The sequence below is a fragment of the Rhopalosiphum maidis genome, chromosome 3 (assembly GCF_003676215.2).
Source record: "Rhopalosiphum maidis isolate BTI-1 chromosome 3, ASM367621v3, whole genome shotgun sequence".
Classification (NCBI taxonomy): Eukaryota; Metazoa; Arthropoda; class Insecta; order Hemiptera; family Aphididae; genus Rhopalosiphum; species Rhopalosiphum maidis.
The window spans coordinates 57,893,236-57,911,775 of record NC_040879.1 but is presented as its reverse complement, the minus strand read 5'-3'; the positions used below and the strand labels follow the sequence as shown (position 1 = coordinate 57,911,775).

At 26.1% G+C, this 18,540-nt stretch overlaps 1 protein-coding gene across 1 annotated transcript; it reads right to left on the bottom strand.

Moving 5' to 3' along the window:
* Window positions 1-269: 269 nt before the first annotated feature.
* LOC113558787 (solute carrier family 22 member 5-like) lies at window positions 270-11,106 on the bottom strand. The gene is made up of 11 exons (XM_026964327.1): window positions 11,065-11,106; window positions 8,752-8,925; window positions 7,001-7,250; window positions 6,808-6,914; window positions 5,873-6,027; window positions 3,876-4,044; window positions 3,609-3,771; window positions 3,391-3,485; window positions 3,052-3,266; window positions 514-695; window positions 270-416 (listed from the first exon to the last, which is right to left on the bottom strand). Exons 2-11 carry the CDS (start codon window positions 8,889-8,891, stop codon window positions 270-272), a joined length of 1,623 nt encoding a protein of 540 aa, XP_026820128.1. The 5' UTR covers window positions 8,892-8,925; window positions 11,065-11,106.
* Window positions 11,107-18,540: the final 7,434 nt, after the last annotated feature.

Sequence of the window (18,540 nt, the reverse complement as noted above, 5' to 3'; positions counted from 1 at the left end):
ATACATAGTTGGTACACAAGAATGATTTGAAATTATACATTATAATATAAACTTAATTCAATCACTTAAAGTTTATGAAATAAAATTTGCTTAGCAGCTTAGCAATAGATTATTAAAAAAAAAATAATAATAAAAAATTAAGTTATGAAAAATAAAACTAATACATCTATTTAGTGTCATAAGACATGAATGCAACTGGTGGTTTCTCATAGTGTATTTTTATTAAACCATTTAAACTATTACTATTAAATGAATTATTATTAATTCACTTAGATATCTACGACGAATTCAGCTTGTTTTACTGTATCGGGTAATTTTTTATCTTTTGTTTCCGGGAAAAAGAAAGACAACGCCCCAGCCGTAATTGATAAAATTCCGAATAATAAGATTGGTACGTATTGTCCATAATAGGCGCCCTGTAGAAAAGTATTTAAATCATTTTAAATTTCTGACGTTCTATGAGCGTTTTTCATTTTATTAAATTTAGGCATTGAAAATGTATCAAGTACATACCAACAATGTCATTTGTGGAGCAAACATGACACCCAATCGGCCAAACATGCTAGTTATACCGAACAATGTCATACGCATTTCGGTGGGGAACATTTCTGCGGTGTACACGTACATGGCGTTAAATGACATGGTGATTGCAAACTTGCTGCACAAGAACAAAAATAGTTGTATCCATATATAATCTGTAAAAATTAATGATACATGAATTGTATTGTAAAGGCTACATAAAAATATACAATTTTGTACATTTATAATTTATATATTAATATAATAGACGTTTATAATAATATTATGTTACGCACAAAGTTTGAAATTGTACATATCGCAATGTTTACTGTGGTCAGTGATTTTTCTACACATTTCGAAGGATGCTATTCACAAGTCACAACATGTTGCTGCTCAAAAAAGATAAATAATACAAATTGTCACGAGTACGACAAAATACTATCACAGTATCACCGTATTAATCACAAAATGTTAAAATGCATAGAACATAGGTACTTTTTACACAAAAAGGTGTATTCACGTTTTCACAATTTGATTCTTTTAAATGGTTTTTTTTTATCAAAAAATAAATAAACGAAAACGATTTTGAGCAAAAATGATCTGTCAGCTTATATCACTAAGTATGTTTCATGTTATATTTTTTTGTATAGATACTTAAACAGAATTTTGTGTTTGATTTTCAAGAATTTTTAACCAGTGAATAATTTTTTATCGATATTTATGGAAAAAAAACTAAAAATAAATTAAAACGGTTTTAGTATTAAAATAATATAAAACAATTTATTTTTATTTTAGGTAGAAAAACTAATGAGTAGGGCTCGGATTTTGTAGCAAAAAAAATCCTAAAAAAAGCAATTATTAAATTTATTTCTAAAAAAAACAAATTTAAATTATTCATACAAAATATTAAAAAAGGAATTTACGAGCATATATTTGGTCAAGTTACTTTCATTAAAACTTATCCTATTGGGTGTTAATATATTTTTATACATAGAAAAAGACCTTTCTACATCATTAGTAACAAGGAATATTACATTAAATTTTCTAGTAGCTTTGGATAGAAAAATAAAATTTTTTAAGAATTCCTAACCACAAAATAATTTGAAAATATATTTTTAGTAATCATTAAATTTGTTATCATCATTTATTAAAAAAAAAAACTAAAATAAAATGACAAATGTCTATAAATTGCTTCAAAAGATTAAAAATATTTAGAAAATAATAATATATGTAGGAAACGCTAAAATAAATATTCTGAGAAAATTTAAAGTATTAAAGTTTATGTATTAATTTTCAAATTAAAAAATTAAAACAAAAACCAATTTTGTGGAAAATTAGTTTTACGTAAAAATTAATGTTTTATTTCTTTTTCCTAATTATTTTGAAAAATACTGTTAATTTTTAATTTTAATCTTCAAGTACAAACTAGATTCAATTTTCTACCCAAAACTCTCTTCAAAGTTAAAGAGTGAATCATTTTTTCGACTACTTATCGTGTATACACTATACATACCTACACAAAAAATCAAAAATACACGTTATTTTAATATCAATAGGTATACTAAAATAATATTTTTTCACTCACAATCTAAATTTTTTTTTTTATAAATGAATTGAACTGTATGAACGTATTTAAACTAAGATTTTTGTACTACGATTTTAAATTTTGCGATAATATGTATTATCTATCTTATTTATACTTCACAGTAATATGTACAAAGTACAAATAACACTCTACATAATGCGATATGTACGATTTCGAACTATGTACCTACGTGACAATTTAACTTTTTTAACTCATTAACTTTATTAAAAATAGAATCATTTTTAATTTATTTTATTAAAAATATATGTTGATGATAATTAAAATAATGGATATGGTTGTAAACAAAAATTGTATTTTTACAAATAACTATGTAGGAGGTAGGAGGCAGAGTACGATTGCGTGCGTTGTACCTTTTTAGGTATATTGTATACATATGTATATCGTATATATATATTTAGTTGCAGTGCTAGAATAACAAAGAACATGATTTTAACTATTCAAAGGCATACGATTGCGCGTGAAATTGGGTAAAATTATGTATGAAATTATAAAATTGGGATTTAATTATATATACAAATAATCTTTTAATCCGAGTTACTTAATTAATAATTTCAAAACATAAAAAGTTTGTTTTAAATATAAAACCAATTTGTTTGTAATTAAATAAATAAAATGTATTATAAAATTAATAAATTAATAACAAAGTTCTCTATAAAAAATAAATTTGGGTGAATAAATAAAATAAATTAATATATAACATTTTACGTATATTATAATAACTAGAGTAAGTCATTATATTGTCTTGAATTCATTTTTATACGTTTTAAATAAGATAATATTTTTTATTTTATGCTTTGATCAATAATATGTAACAAAATATTTGTTTTAATATAAAAAAACAATTATTATTATTATTATTACTTCTAAAACGCATATTAATAAAATGAAGAAAAAATAACTATTTAAAATATTAAATGTTTGCTTACTCGCAGATATTAAATTGACCATAATACATCCCAATCCGCTGAAGAAGAACGAGTAAGCTTGGGTCTTCCGTCGCGAAAAATTTTCCATAACGTACCACAATGTTAAACTAGCTGGTATTTCTACAGCGTTTACAAGCATAAAGTTAAAATGTTTGTTACCGGATAATTCCACAGAAGTTAAGGAAAGGCCGTAATAAACTAATGTAATCGTAAACCTGTAATTATACAATAAATTATATTAAGATGCAATACATTTTAATCACATCGAAACAATTATGTTGAAAGCATTAAATGATGTATAGGTACCTGTATTGTAAAACAAATAATTACTATACTAACCAGCAAAACGAACAATTCATTATACGCAGTGTAATCGCTTTTGAACTAAATATATCACTCAATAATTTTTTACAAGACAATTGGTTTTTCTTGGGCTGGAAAATCCATTAGGAAAATATTTTATTATACGATTGAACTTCATAATATTTAAATGGAATTATAATTTATTAATTATGTATTTATGTATATATATAATATTATATCAATATTATCATTACCGTGTCCGTTACATTGGCTTTAGCGTTAGTGTTGGCGACCAGTGCTTCTTTGATGCAATCCGGTAGTGTTTTGCCATTGGATTTAGCAACTTTGGATAGAACATTGGCTACTTCTTCAATTCGATTTTCGGTTTGAAGCCATCTTAAAGACTCTGGCACGTACCTTTGTAAAAATATCATTTAGACAAATGCATTTAAATCTTTATGTATATAATAGATTTGTGTAGATATATGTACAACTGTAGTGATAATGAATATCGCATTTACCAAGCAGCTCCTATTACAAGTAGTCCAGGTAAGTAGAGTATTCTAAGGATTATACGCCAATCCTGAATCATGTAGGCCGTGAAGCCCATGATAACTGCGCCCATAGGATAAAAACAGCCCACAACAGTACTGATGATAACCCGCGACTTTGGACTGACGAATTCTATAGCTGAAAATAAATACAAATGTTGTTATAAATAATGAGTTAATAATAATAATAATAATGAATAATTATTTGTCAGTTTAAAATTTTTTACATAAAAATATTAATATTTTAAAGTTACGCTGTATTTAAACCTTGTTTTTTAAAAATAATTTAATCTAAACCTTATTCATAACCTCCATACATTTTTATTTTTAAATTTAAAAAAATCAACCAAATTTAACTTATAATTTTTGAGATGGTCAAATTCCCCTTTTTATCTAAAATAAATTATCGAATGCATTTGAGTTAAAAAAAAAAAGGTAATGGCTGAACTACAAACGAGTAAAAAGTAGGTAATTGTCAAAATTCAGTTGTGCAAAAAAAAAATGTTTTAATAAAATTATTTGAAAAGTATAAAAAGTATAAGCGTTAAAAATCTTCAAATTTTATTTATGAGCACGTAAAAGATTTACGTTACGATTCACATTCATAAATACAATTTAAATAACACGGACAGATTTTCGATACAGGGTAATAAGCCAAAATTATGAACAATCGCTATTCAAACATTTCAAACTATTCGATTTTACCAAAATGTCTTATTAACATGGAATTATTATCTAAATATATTTATATTTATTATTTTAACACAATTAAATATACGTATATTTTAATGCAGAATACTGACATAAGACCTTCAACTAAACGGCGACAGAAAAAAATAACCGACATTTTAAGAACTTATATGCTCAAAAATAAATAACCCAGTTACAGTTTTTGAATTCAGTTTATTGTAATTATTACCATACAAAATAATTGACAAGTTTAAGGAACGCTTTAAAAATAATTATGTCATATTTCTAACATTTAATAAATATATACATATATATATATATGTATATATGTATATTATATACATAAATTATCTTTAAAATTATTATTAGTCCTAAGCCTGTAAGTAAGAAAGCAAATTAGTGTTTTCTAAACATTTAGCTCCTCCAAATGAGTAATTTATTTTTCGAAATACCTTTTAGAAATCCGAGTGCAATTCGACTAAAATAAGGGAAATTTGACTATACCCATAATTTTGTATATAAGCACCGCCGAACTTGAAAAATATTCTAACATTTATAAAATTATCAACCTTAATAATTATTTTATTTTATTTTTTACCGTTCTTTATTTAAGTCATTATGAAATTATATTCATTGATTTGACTTTTGAACTAAACACTTATAGCTTGGGTAAACATGATAGATTAAAAGTAATTTTTGGTATGTTGTTCAATTGTTCAACATAATTGTTAACACTATATTATCAATATATTGTACTTTGTATCTATAGGCTATAGTTTAAAAACACGATATTACGAGTCGAGGAAATAGTATTAATCGTAATATATGTGTAATAAAATCAAGAAAATGGGCTAAAACTGTGAAAATATGTCCTTAAAAATACACATTTAAACCATTAACCTGCGTAGTGAGTTCAATAGACAATTGTTTTGTGTACAAGTAAAAAATCAGAATCCGCCTGTCTGAGTTTAATAAGTGGAAAAGTCAATTAATATTATTATATGAGTATATCAATAAATGAAAAGTATCAACTTATTTACATAAAAAAGTGATACGAATTTATAATTCGGAATTTTTCGTTTTATTCAATAATGTGGAAAACTGCTTAGAGCGGAATTTTTGGTTGGTCCCATGCTATTCCGCATTAGACAGTTTTCGCTGTAATATATATTTACAACCTATAGTTCTAAAAATGTTAAAATTTGTAAAATTTAGTTATTAAAAATATATATTTATTTTATAACATATTTTTTGATTTCAAGGGTTTGATTTCTTACCTAATACAAAGGTTGCAGCATACACTCCACTAGAAGCCATGGAATCCAAAAATTCAAAAACGAGGAATGAATAATAATTGGTAGCGAAGGATTTGATTGTGCCAAATATGGCCGACATGAGTGTCCCTGTTATACAGATATACTTGCGTCCATACCTTTATATACATAAAAATAAAAGTATGTATTTAATTATTATATATAACCTAAATAAAAATTGTAGAATTTTTTTTATAAAACACACATATTATGTTAATAACAACAGTTTTATTTTTATATAGGTGGATAATAAATTTAAAATTAAAAACATATATCTACTTTAATCATACATTATTATTATTATTTATTATAAATAATTTTGTTTTTTTAATTAATTTGTGGTGTTAATATTCGCAAACTTATGTATATAAACTACGAATAATACAGATAAGTGATGACTTCAGCTGATTCATCTAAAATTTCATAATAAAATTAAAACAAAAATATGGTAAACCACTTTCCGATGATCATTTTGGTATAGAACTATTTTAAAATACATCTGTCGTGTAAAATGTAATTTAAACAAATTTACAATTTAGACTTATTATGTGGGTATAATACTATAATACTTAATAAAAGTATAACAATTTTACTAACAGTTTTTTTCTTTTTTTATACAAAAATATCTATTACTTAAATTATCTAATTATCAGTTACTACTCATCTACTTTTTTATGACTAAGGATAATAACTAGGACAATATTATTGTAAGCCATAGAGTAATGTATTAATTAATATAAGTTTAATAAGTATTCATATATTGATATTCGTTGTATCAATATGTTGTAAACACAAAATTTAATTTTTTGTTCAAATATTATTACAATTTACTAGCAAAAATATAAGATCATTGCTATAATACTTATGTAGGTACTTAAGTACTTTATAGTTACACTCACTTGTCAGAAATGTATCCTGATAAGGGAATGCCGAATAATTGACCAACGCTGTTGATGGTTCCCACCATGCTGAGTTTCCATTTGTTTTCCTCGCACATAATACCAAACTATGTGTAAAATAATTGGTGTTGTTAGAAAGGTATTGCAAATAAGTATTACGAAACAATTTATGTAATAAAGCCCGCCAACTTACATCATTTACTATTGTCCTTTCCATGTCTTCAAACACCCATTTGTCGCATTTTTCTCTACGATTGACATTGAATGCTTCTGGCATACATGTACCATTGGTCGAGATATTAGCCCCTTTAACATTATGTGGTATATAGTGGTACTTTAGACATTTATAAGGCTCATTGGTCCTTTTGTTGAAAGGTATCGTCATGTTCAACCAGTCCACGTTGAAGGATGGGTTGTCAATGTCACACTGCGGGATTTCGCACCTAAAAGAATTATAGTTGAAAAAATACCTATTCAATGCACTCGATAACAAAGTATTAAATTAAAATATTTATTGTAAAAGTCCACACAATATGGACAATCAGGATTTTGCAAGTAGTGTTTCACTTTTAAATTAGTTTATATTTAATTTAATTTATTTATTGATAACTTTTCTATTTTATAATTTTCTGAATTGCAAATCCTTCTACGATTCTTGACAATGAGATGTATATGTTACTGTGAATTTCCGCAATTGGCGAGTGCTGACAATCACCTCAAGTCCTAGAGAATGTCGACATACACCTACTAAATTGGTGAATGTTGAAAATTTAAAATAATATAGACATGTACTAGTGTACTAGTGGGTGTTAACATTTACATTAGGATTTTGGTCAATGTTGGCATACACATAATATTATAGTATAGTACTATAGAGTATAGACAATAATATAAAATGGAAATCATAATATGTTTAGTTATAAATATTATAACATAATATATTATTATATTATAACAATTACTTTTATTAATTATGATTATTATTATTGAACAGTATTATACCTATATTATTAATTTAAATTATAAAACTATTGAATGAAACTATTGGAAATGATACTGATGTTAACATTAAAATAAATGTATAATTATCATTTATAAGCATCAAACAAGAACTTTAGTTATGGTTAATAGAAATTATCACAACATTTTATTTCTTCGTAAATAATCAAATTGAGTCTTAAATTATCAATTACATCAAATATTTTCAAATGTTAAGTTTAATTACTGATTTAATTCTACGTTTGGTTAAATTTTACTTCAATTTTAATAGTTTTTAATAGGTCATATTAATTTAGACATTTTAAATTAAATTTAAAATATAATTTACACATAGATCTATAACAAATTTAGGATCGTCCAATTTATTGTTATAATATAAGTATCCATTAATAATTACGATATTATAAATTATATAAATTAATTAATTAAAAACCCTTTTAAAAATGAACCAACAAACTTACTTCCTAAATTGTTTGTAGTTAAGAGGACGTCATACTCGCACATGTGTTATTACTGTCTTACGAACGTAAGACATAGCACATTTGCGTTCAGTAAATTCAATTTTATGCTGTTAGCTTTAATATTAGAGTCAATTTACTTATTATCAAAGTTGATGGTAATAATATTATCTAGGGCATCGCATTGGCTTTTATTGATATTTTAATTTTTAAGCGAGTTACGAGCATTTTAAAGTTTTAATATTTTACATAACTATAACTCGCTTAAAAATTAAGATATCAATAAAAGCCTATGATATGTCATAGATAATATTATTACCTTTAAGTTTGATAATAGGTAAACTGACTCTAATATTAAAGCTAACAGTATAAAATTGAATCTGTTGAACTCAAATTTACTATGTCTTACGTTCGTAAGACAGAGACAACAGTACAACACATGCGGGTATGACGTCCTATTAATAATAATTAATTACTCCAAGTTTACCTGTATTTAAGATCACTGGCTGTAATGGCGTAACTAAGTGGAGATATGTTTGAGTACGTTAGAATGAATCCAATAACGGCACATATGGACACTTGATATGGGCCCAATCCCAATTCACCAAGGACCTCGTCTAAATCCATTGTTTAACCGGAGCACACTCCTTAGTACTTGAGACTATACATAAAAAGTAGTAATTAAAAACAATGTCATGGTCATTTAAATAATACAATATGATATGTACATGAATATGGTGTTAGTGATGAGTGCGAGTTAAATATTTTCTGCCGCGCTAAAATTTTCTATCGTTTAAATACGTAAAACAAAGTGAATAGGATAACGACGCGCCAACGACTGACAGAATTATTGGATGCTTCGTTTTCAATACCCTCACTGTTTCTTTCGTTTTTATGGTGATGGCCGAGCGGATGTGCTAAAGTACGGAATAACTAAACACGCATTGTTATGCTTATATGAGACGTGTTTCAATCTTATCAATGGCTATTATTCCACCATTAATTTTGTATTAAGTATTTTATTCATTCCGTGTCAACTAACTCGCATTTTTCGTAAAACGTATTATTGTGAACATCTCTCACGATGACTCATTCCAGCATATTCATTATACTATATAGTATTTATATCTATACAGGGTCAGCCATCTGTCACAAAAATGTACATTAATGTGACCTATAAATACTCAATAAAAGCAATTTAAAACGATAAAACGATAAAACTCAGTTAGTAATTTGAGTTGGATAATCCTAAAGAGAAGCTTTTCTGTTTGAAAACGTTAGAAAACATCTATAATAGTTCAATGCAACCACAAACGTAAAAATTGTATTAATGACAACACATTTTTAGTAAATATATAATATATTGCCTATATTATATATTTAGAATATTTAAAAACCAATTTTTAAGAATCTTGATTTATAAATGTGTAGTATAAAAATTTCCAATAATAATAACAAATTTATTTTCATATCTAACAAATCCTTTTTATATATGGTTTTTTTTTTCAAATGCTTTTCATCACTTTTATGTTTATTGGGTCATATATTATAAGCGCATATTTTAGTGTATTTTAGTACTATAAGTTCCGAACCCAGCTTATAACTCATTAAAATACTCGTCAAAATTTTTATATTTTGATACATCCAAATATTCTAAAAAATATTCTGTTTCAAAAAATGAAATTAAAAAATAGATGAAAAAATTATAACAACATAAATAAATTAAAATATGGAAAAATACTATATTATATTTTACATTTACGCCTGTATTTTTGTAGATAGGCAGCCCAACATACAACCACAATGATGAGTAACGGCAACTCGTATACACACAAATGACTTTGATGCAGTTTAGTAGTGGGTCTCTGTAGTTTGATCGATTTTGTGCAACAACCATAGAGAGAAATTACAATTAGGGACAACTTGTTTGTTAAAACTACAATGAAAATTAGACGATGGTGTGTTTGACTGGACGGACTACCGATTGTGTCCAAATCTGGACGTCCTCAGCGGCCCCTCAAACAACGTAATGTTGCTGGCAAGCTTGTGCAATCACCTCTGGCGATCAGGAAAGTTGACGGAGGTGAGCAATTCTATATTACTGTAAGAGCTTACAGCAAAAGACGTAAAGGTTGAGTCGTGTACTTTTAATACGTTGCATGACCAGTAATACAAGGTAATTTACATAAAAAAAATGTTAGACTGATAATGATCATCAAGATGAAAATCGTGGAGTCTCAGTTATTAGCTGACGACAACAAGGATTAAAAAAACGAGTAGAATTATTTTAATAAAAAGTAACGATAGCGGATAAGTGTTCACTTCACTAGCGAAACGAAAAGTACACCAAAATCATGAAGGATATATAGGTTGTACGAAACATGAGCAAAGAGAATATAATAATGAAACTAATGATAAATGCGTCTTGTTAAGGTATGACTTATGGTATTAGACATACGGTATATGAAAAATAGTAATACTAATAATATAGAGTGCATTGGTAATTACGATTATCTAACCTAACCAAACTAAAAAAAAAGCCCGGGAAGAGCGAGGCGCACCACGTCATCATAAGTCAGTCGTTATTTATTTTTGGTTATAATAATCATAATAGACAGCGGACTGTATCATAAAGATTATTCTTACAATGGTAAATCAATTAAAATATGCACTTGGTTAAGAGGGGATAAGCCTAAGTAGATGCGCAAAAATAACGATCGACATGTAAAACAAAAACTGAATAATAATGTTGATACAAAATATCTGCAGATATCATGTGATTAAAAAGAATACGTCTCACCTTGAAAAATAAAAAACAACTTGTATCTCGGGCTCTTCGGCGTGGATTTTTACGACTGAATGGCGGTAATAAGAACGCGATCTCATTAATCGACAGATCGAAAACACGGTATGATAGCGTATTACAATGTGATTGAACCGGTTATGGTTGACGCTCGAACACGATAGTAAGCGGTGTCGGAGAGTATACAACGCGAACGCGAATGACTCAACTATTCTCAATTTTAAAAACGAATTATAGCTCGACAACAGCATTAAGAGCAATGTCGACAAAAGCACTGCGGCAAATGTGAAGGAAACTTGTAGAGCATGTCACCTCACTTTATCTACTACGTTTATGATTAACTACGTCGTATACTGACTGCGGGTCAGTGGCTTCGCGTAATACGCAGTGTAGCCAACGCCACTCGCGCAGTGTGATGATAATATCATGATGTAGAAGAAACACAAATACCTAACTAGTATAGAGAAGAAACGGTCTAGTCGCTGTCAATTAAACGCTGGAGGAAATAAGTAGTTGAATACCGTTTAGGCGGCAAATGGGTTACACAATTGTCCACTAGGTAGCGCTGGCAGTGTTTTTCGAATACCCGCCATTCGCAAAATATGATATTCCTATTTGGATATAGTTATAAATATCAAAAGTGTGGTTTAAACATAAACAAGACACGGTGAAGTTATGATTTATAAAATATTATAATCGCCTTAAACTTCGATATCTACTAATTATTATATTGATGTATAATACGTTATGAGTTTAATGATATTATATTATACTGTTGACTATAATTGTCATGAATTGAAATGTTACAATTTTGATAAAGTATTATTAACTACACGTTATAAAAACAAAAAGCTAATTCAAATGTTTTATCTTTTACCAATGTAAGGAGATGATTATCTTATCTAGATTTTAAAGGTGTATATAATACTTATATTATAGCATTGGAATATAATAAATAATGTAAAAAATATTGCTTAACTTAGATGAGTTTTTAAAAATCAAGTTTTCTTGTAATTTTACTTATAGATGTTTATAAATGGTTAGCTTTTGCTAGTAAAACTGACTGTTTAAGCAGCATCTTCATTGTGAAATTTGGTGAAAAAGTTTGTTAATATAAGATACAACCAGTTAAATCAATAAGTAATTATTTTACTTTAAAGAAATAGGCATCTGAAAAGATAGTCTTATGAATTAATGTCTACAAGTTAACAAATTATACATGATTTAGGAATTAAAGTAAAAATAAATGCCTGGAAATGATATTTTAGATATAGATTCACATCCATTTGATGAATGGATACTTATCATCGCGCACTTATAATTATTATTACCCCGAATAATTATTATTGTTATAAAAACTGTAGTTAATATATATATATATATTAATACTAGCTGTCCCCGTGCACTTCGACGTCCGTACAAAAGAGCAGCGGTCGATTGGGCAAAGGTAATAATTTTGACCAAAAAAACAATAGTCGTTAGGGTGAGTGAAATTATTTTTACCTATATGCAAGATAAAAACCTGGTAACAGATACGAATGATATTATTATCATTATTAATCACTTTTATCGAAAATTTAAATAATTAATTGTTGAATGTATATTATTATGAGCATTTTCATACAAAGCCAATAGATTACTTTAAAAATGTACTTATTATATTATATGTAATTTTATTTATAACTTTTTGACTGTAGATTACTATCTACCTACCTGTATAATATTATTAATATCTATACCAATTTTTTTTTTTTTTTTTTATAGGACTTGATTAATTATTTATATTTTGTATGATTTTGTTTAATTAATTGTCAAGTGTATATTATAATCATTTCCATACCACCCAAACGGTATATATTTATTCGCCAAACCGACCATATTCTAGGTCGATTCGCCCAAACGGTTTACGCCCGTACAAAATGCACCCGTGTTAAGTTAGGTAACCTATAATGCTAACAATGCTAACATTTAGCATAAGGATAAAAACAATTTTTGGTTTTCTGATTTGGTGTATAGATGATATCTCTGACATCAATTTTACATAACTGTTCCGTCTAAAGTGGCATTTTTTCAATCGATTAATCGATAATGTATCATTCGTTAAAAATAATCTATTATTCGAATAATCGATTAAATAATCGCACAGCCTTTAAACATAATAAAGAGGTAATGTAATTGAGCTAGTCGGTGTCTTACGCCTCAGAACAATTCATATCTACACGCCGATAAAATACACACATAGACAAATATTCTAGTTAGTAGCCGTGATTATTATTATTATTTTTATTGATTTCAATCCTTTAAAATATAAATTTTGAAAAATCCTTTCTTAGTGCACGGTGAAATTATAATATTAATCTATCCTTAAAATTTCAATTCGATAGCTTAAATAGGTTCGGCTCTGCGTTGATTATTATAAAGTACACTTTCCTTTATATACAGAGTAAAAAATAAAAATATTTGTGGTGAGCCACACTATACACCTAGTTGCCTAGTTGTATGAAAAATAATTTACTATCTGCGACATACTTAATATACATACACACAAAATTTCATGAAAATCGGTCCAGCCGTTTCGGAATTGTTTGGTAACAAATATTTTCCATTGTGACACGAGATTTTTATATATTATATATTTAGTTTAGTATAAAAGTAATATAAATTATAAATGAGAATTTAGCGTCTCCATTGCGCTAAAGTATTGGCAAGGAATTTTTGAAATTAAAAAAAATACGTATATACATAATCATAAAACTAAGAATAGGATTTATATATTGACAATAAGTAATACTAATGACTAATGTAAATAATGTATTAAAATCGAACCGTTAATAACAACTGAATCAGTCTACCTTACTAAAATTGAATAAAAAATATCTCATATTAGTGTGCACGATAATGAACGATAAAACTTAAATGAAAATTATTGAAAGTAAAAAAAAGTTTACTTATACTGTTTGGATCATTTTGTACTTACGTCACTTACGACTTTCGAGTACTAGGCACTTGTAAAAGTAGTCTAAAATTCTATTATGTACACGTAATTACTATGATAATTTTAACTCAACTTTTAATAAAAATAATTCCACATTATAATATAATATAATATCATACGTCATTACAAAAATCAAAAATCAAAAATCATATTATTATAATATAGAGCTCAATCTGATACCAAGTCCTATAATATTCGTGTCATAAGCACCGATATACTGTTTACAAAATAAAATGATACAGATACTGCTTTAACTATCGACAACCTATATTATGGTAGAAATTGAAGCGACCGAAAGCCTTTAGATAAGGTGTATGTGCCTGTTGTTTACTTATTCATGACCATATAATTATATGTCTTTCTAACTAAGTAAGTAAGAAAACTTGACTAAGAAATTGTGTTACCTGCATTATTAATAACCATTTAAAAAATTAAAAATAAAATGTTTTACCAAAAAAATCTATAAATTTATTATAAACAGTACACACATATTTTATTTTCTGCAAACTTTGTGCATGTTTACGCAGTGAATCAGTAAATAATTTACAGCAGGCTGCTCCTAAAAACTATGTGCCTAAAGGAAGCAATTTCGAGGGTTAATTCTGGTTTGCTATGAGGAAATTCAAGCTAAGTCCGCGTAAACATAATAATTCTAAATAAATAGTTCTTGATTTCTCACAGACGCCAAAGTGTTTTAAGAAAGAAATTTTCCTTTAAACTATTTTTGATTACTCTGTAATACTAAAAAAAATGCTTAAAATTTACTTACACTCTCTATGCTTATTTATAACTAAAATTAACAATTAAAATTAAATCCTATTTTATTACAATAATTTATTCAAATTTAATACGCAAACTTTAAAATCAATTAGACAGTTCCATTTTTTGATTATCACATACCAAATTGTATCAGAACAATCAGATACAAGTTTCATTTAACAAGTAATCAATAATTGAATTTGTAATACTTAAAAAATTAAAAATGCCGTCATTAATTTAGAATGATTTATATTGGTTAAATCAACAATGTTAAGCTACATTTATCTATTTTAATAACTAGGTAACAAATAATATGAAAAAGTTTATATTTAATATATAAACCATCACTTTATAATAGAATTTAATAACAATTTGACCTTGAAAAATTCTTCAGTAAGGTTAATAAACTTTCGTTATAAATTGAATAAGTACTCAAATTTATTCAACATAAATCAAGTACACAAATTTAGAAGCAATTTTATCGGATTACTAAATGAAAAAACTATACATTTTTTATACTTATTAGAACTATTAACTCAACAATTACACAATACATTTATAGCAGATACAATTCCCTGCATTTTATAAGTAGACTTCCTAACACGCTTCAATTTACAAATTAAATTGATTTATTGCAACATGCAACACAAACAATTTCTTGAAGATAGTGCTACATATTTTACAACAACACTTCATTCAATATGTAAAATATATAATAGGTATAGCATAACTAAGTACCTATCTTTGTGAATAAAATTAAGTAAATTCAGATTTTAATAGTATTAACCAATGTTTTTTCAAATGTGTATTTAATTTTTTTTTTGTTTTTTACTAATCTTTTTATAAAATTTTGCTATATATAATATTATAATTTATAATTAAATATAAAAAAAAGATAACTATTAAGTATAAATATTTTTGCTTCTAGATAATAGTTATTAATCTATTATATAATTTTTAATTGATATAAAATATAATTTTTTTTTTTATAATTTAGTTAAATTTATGTTTAAAGTAATGTCACAAAAATAACTGCTAACTGTTTTATACAGGACAAACAATTTTATTTGGTATCTTATAAAACAATCTAAAATTCATAGCTATTACATAATTTAGGATATTCATTTAATAGTTCTTCTAATTTAGGCTAAACCTGTGAAAATTTAATTGATCGCTTCTATCATTTTGAATATAAATACTATTAGATATTTTTTTCAGGAATTCGGTACACAATCCACTTCAAAATTATTCTTAAGCTATTGAATATTCAAAAATAAATTTTCTAGAAAATTCTCCAGTAGAGAAATTATTTAGTTTTGATAATATTTTCATATTTAGAATTAGGATAACTAGAAGAACTTAGCTAATTATTATATTTTATCAAAATAAAAACTAATAAATCCTTCAACAGTGTTGTTATTTTTTAAATGATAATTGTTCTTTTATATTTATATTAAAATGATGTTGCTTTTTCACTTGAAAAATAATCTACACATTTTTGAATTCATGAACCCATACATAGGTCCCCACTCCTCACATACACTACTGGTGCTAATATGCACCCACTCAATTTTTTTCCAGTCATAATTATTAAAATGATCTATATTTGAAGGATTGTAATAGATAATAAAAACAACGATAAAATCAAATCAGTAGATCAACAGTTTAAGTTAATAATATAAATTTATAACAATTAACTTAACATTTAAAATATAATAATTTTTGATTTTTATAAAAAATTATGTAGAATCACAGTTGATTTCATTATAGCACTGATTGTCTTTTCTCTAGTACTTAAAGGATTTTTGTAAACATGTTGCATTGAATTTTGTTGCCATAATACCAAATGTATTCTCTATTAATGTGTCTTGTTTTAACAATCCTGTATTTAAAAATATTTTATATAATACCTAGCATATTATTACAAAACAATATAAATTTATAATAACATGTTTAGTGGTTACTGTTTAGTGCTATGATAATAATGATGATCCATTTGTTTTTATAATGTTGATACAATTATTCATGTACTACGCTAATTGTGATGACCCTATTTTGAGTTGTTTAATTAATATTGTAATTAAATGTTTATTAACTTGTTGAATTAAAACAAGATAATTAAAAAAAATTATTAAATTTTTGTCAATTAATTTTGTAAATAATGTTTAGTAGCTACAGAACATAGTTTTTACAGATAAATTATTAATGATATATTAACATAAATTATTAATAAGATATTAAATACACTCCTTCTTTAATTAATCCGCGGCAACAAAGACCATTGGATGGTTTTTTATTCATTTGTAGAGGGGAGAAACGGTAGGTTGAAACAAGTTTTTTTTTTTTTGTATGTGTGGCAAGGATTTGTCACTAAAATTCTGGGTGGTAACCTATCTGGCCGATACGTACACTCAGAGTTTTTCCACAGTTGAGTGTACGATCGCACCACACCAAGCCACATATTAAATACAATTTGAAATAAAACATATATAATACTTAGTGTACTCATGTGTAATATTAATTATTCCATAAATGTTTTTATAATTGTACTTAGTAAATAAACGTTGTCAAGATCTCTTAATTTAGCAGTAGCTAAATATTATATTTTTAATAATTAATAAATCTTGTTCTTCAATATCATCCACACCAATAGTACTACTTTTCAAAGTTAAAAATCATAAACCTATGCTGGATTGTTTGAAATATCACTTGACACTTAATGAATTTATATTGAGTTAATAGACTCTTAAATATGATTTAGTGGTTGGTTCATAGAAATATAAAATGTTATTGAACTATTATATTACTCAATTTTTCATGTAATTCAGGATTAATCCAAATTATATTTCATGAACATTTCATTAACATTACTAAATGTCTCAAGAGATTGTAATTGAATTTTTTTTTGAAAATATCTTAACACTATGTCTATAAAACAAGTCATTATTTACAGTATCATCATTATTTTCTGAACTTAATAATTTAAAAAAAAACAATCTTCAGAACTCTCTGATATTACTCTCCAATTCAGTTAAATTTTCATTGAGGACTTTATATTTTGCAATTAAGTAATAATTGTATTTTAAAAAGTATCTTAGAAATGTCTACTAAGATACTTGATACAGTAGAACTTTGATTATCCGGACTAATTAATGTCAAGGGTGGTTCGGATAAGCAAATATCCAGACGATTGACATATAACATATATATGTAATATAATTTGAAATTTGTAACAATAAACAAATAATATTATTATAATACTAAACTGAAAAAAAATAAGCTATAAATACAATAACATATTAAAAAAAAAAAATAAGCATTTTTAAGTCGCTAATCTTTTTTCTTGTTCGGTTGATAGGCGTTTGAATAATCGGAGTTCTACTGTATATTGTATCTAAGATACAAATCCAAATTATATTTTTTGTAATCTAGATACGGATACAAAATACAATTATCTAGATACATTAAATAGTATATTATTATTAATTACACATATTTTTTTGTACCTGTGATGAACTACTACAATTTTTTTTGTAGTTTAACAAAACATGACTGGATTAGGCCAATGGTATGGTTAACCAATTGGCAATTTCAAGCTCTACCTGATGTTGCCACTTGACTGATATCTAGCTCACTATATTTATACTTCATATTGTACATTTATAAGTATTTTTAAAATTATTGAAATAAAATGTTGTCTTATTTTTTTGACATAAACA

Coding starts and splice junctions, on each gene's coding strand:
- LOC113558787 (XM_026964327.1), bottom strand. CDS start 8,891: ATGGATTTAGACGAGGTCCTTGGTGAATTGGGATTGGGCCCATATCAA. Junction 7,251..8,751: donor GCCAGTGATCTTAAATACAG/GTAAACTTGGAG, acceptor TAATTCTTTTAG/GTGCGAAATCCCGCAGTGTG. Junction 3,772..3,875: donor CTTGTAATAGGAGCTGCTTG/GTAAATGCGATA, acceptor ATTTTTACAAAG/GTACGTGCCAGAGTCTTTAA.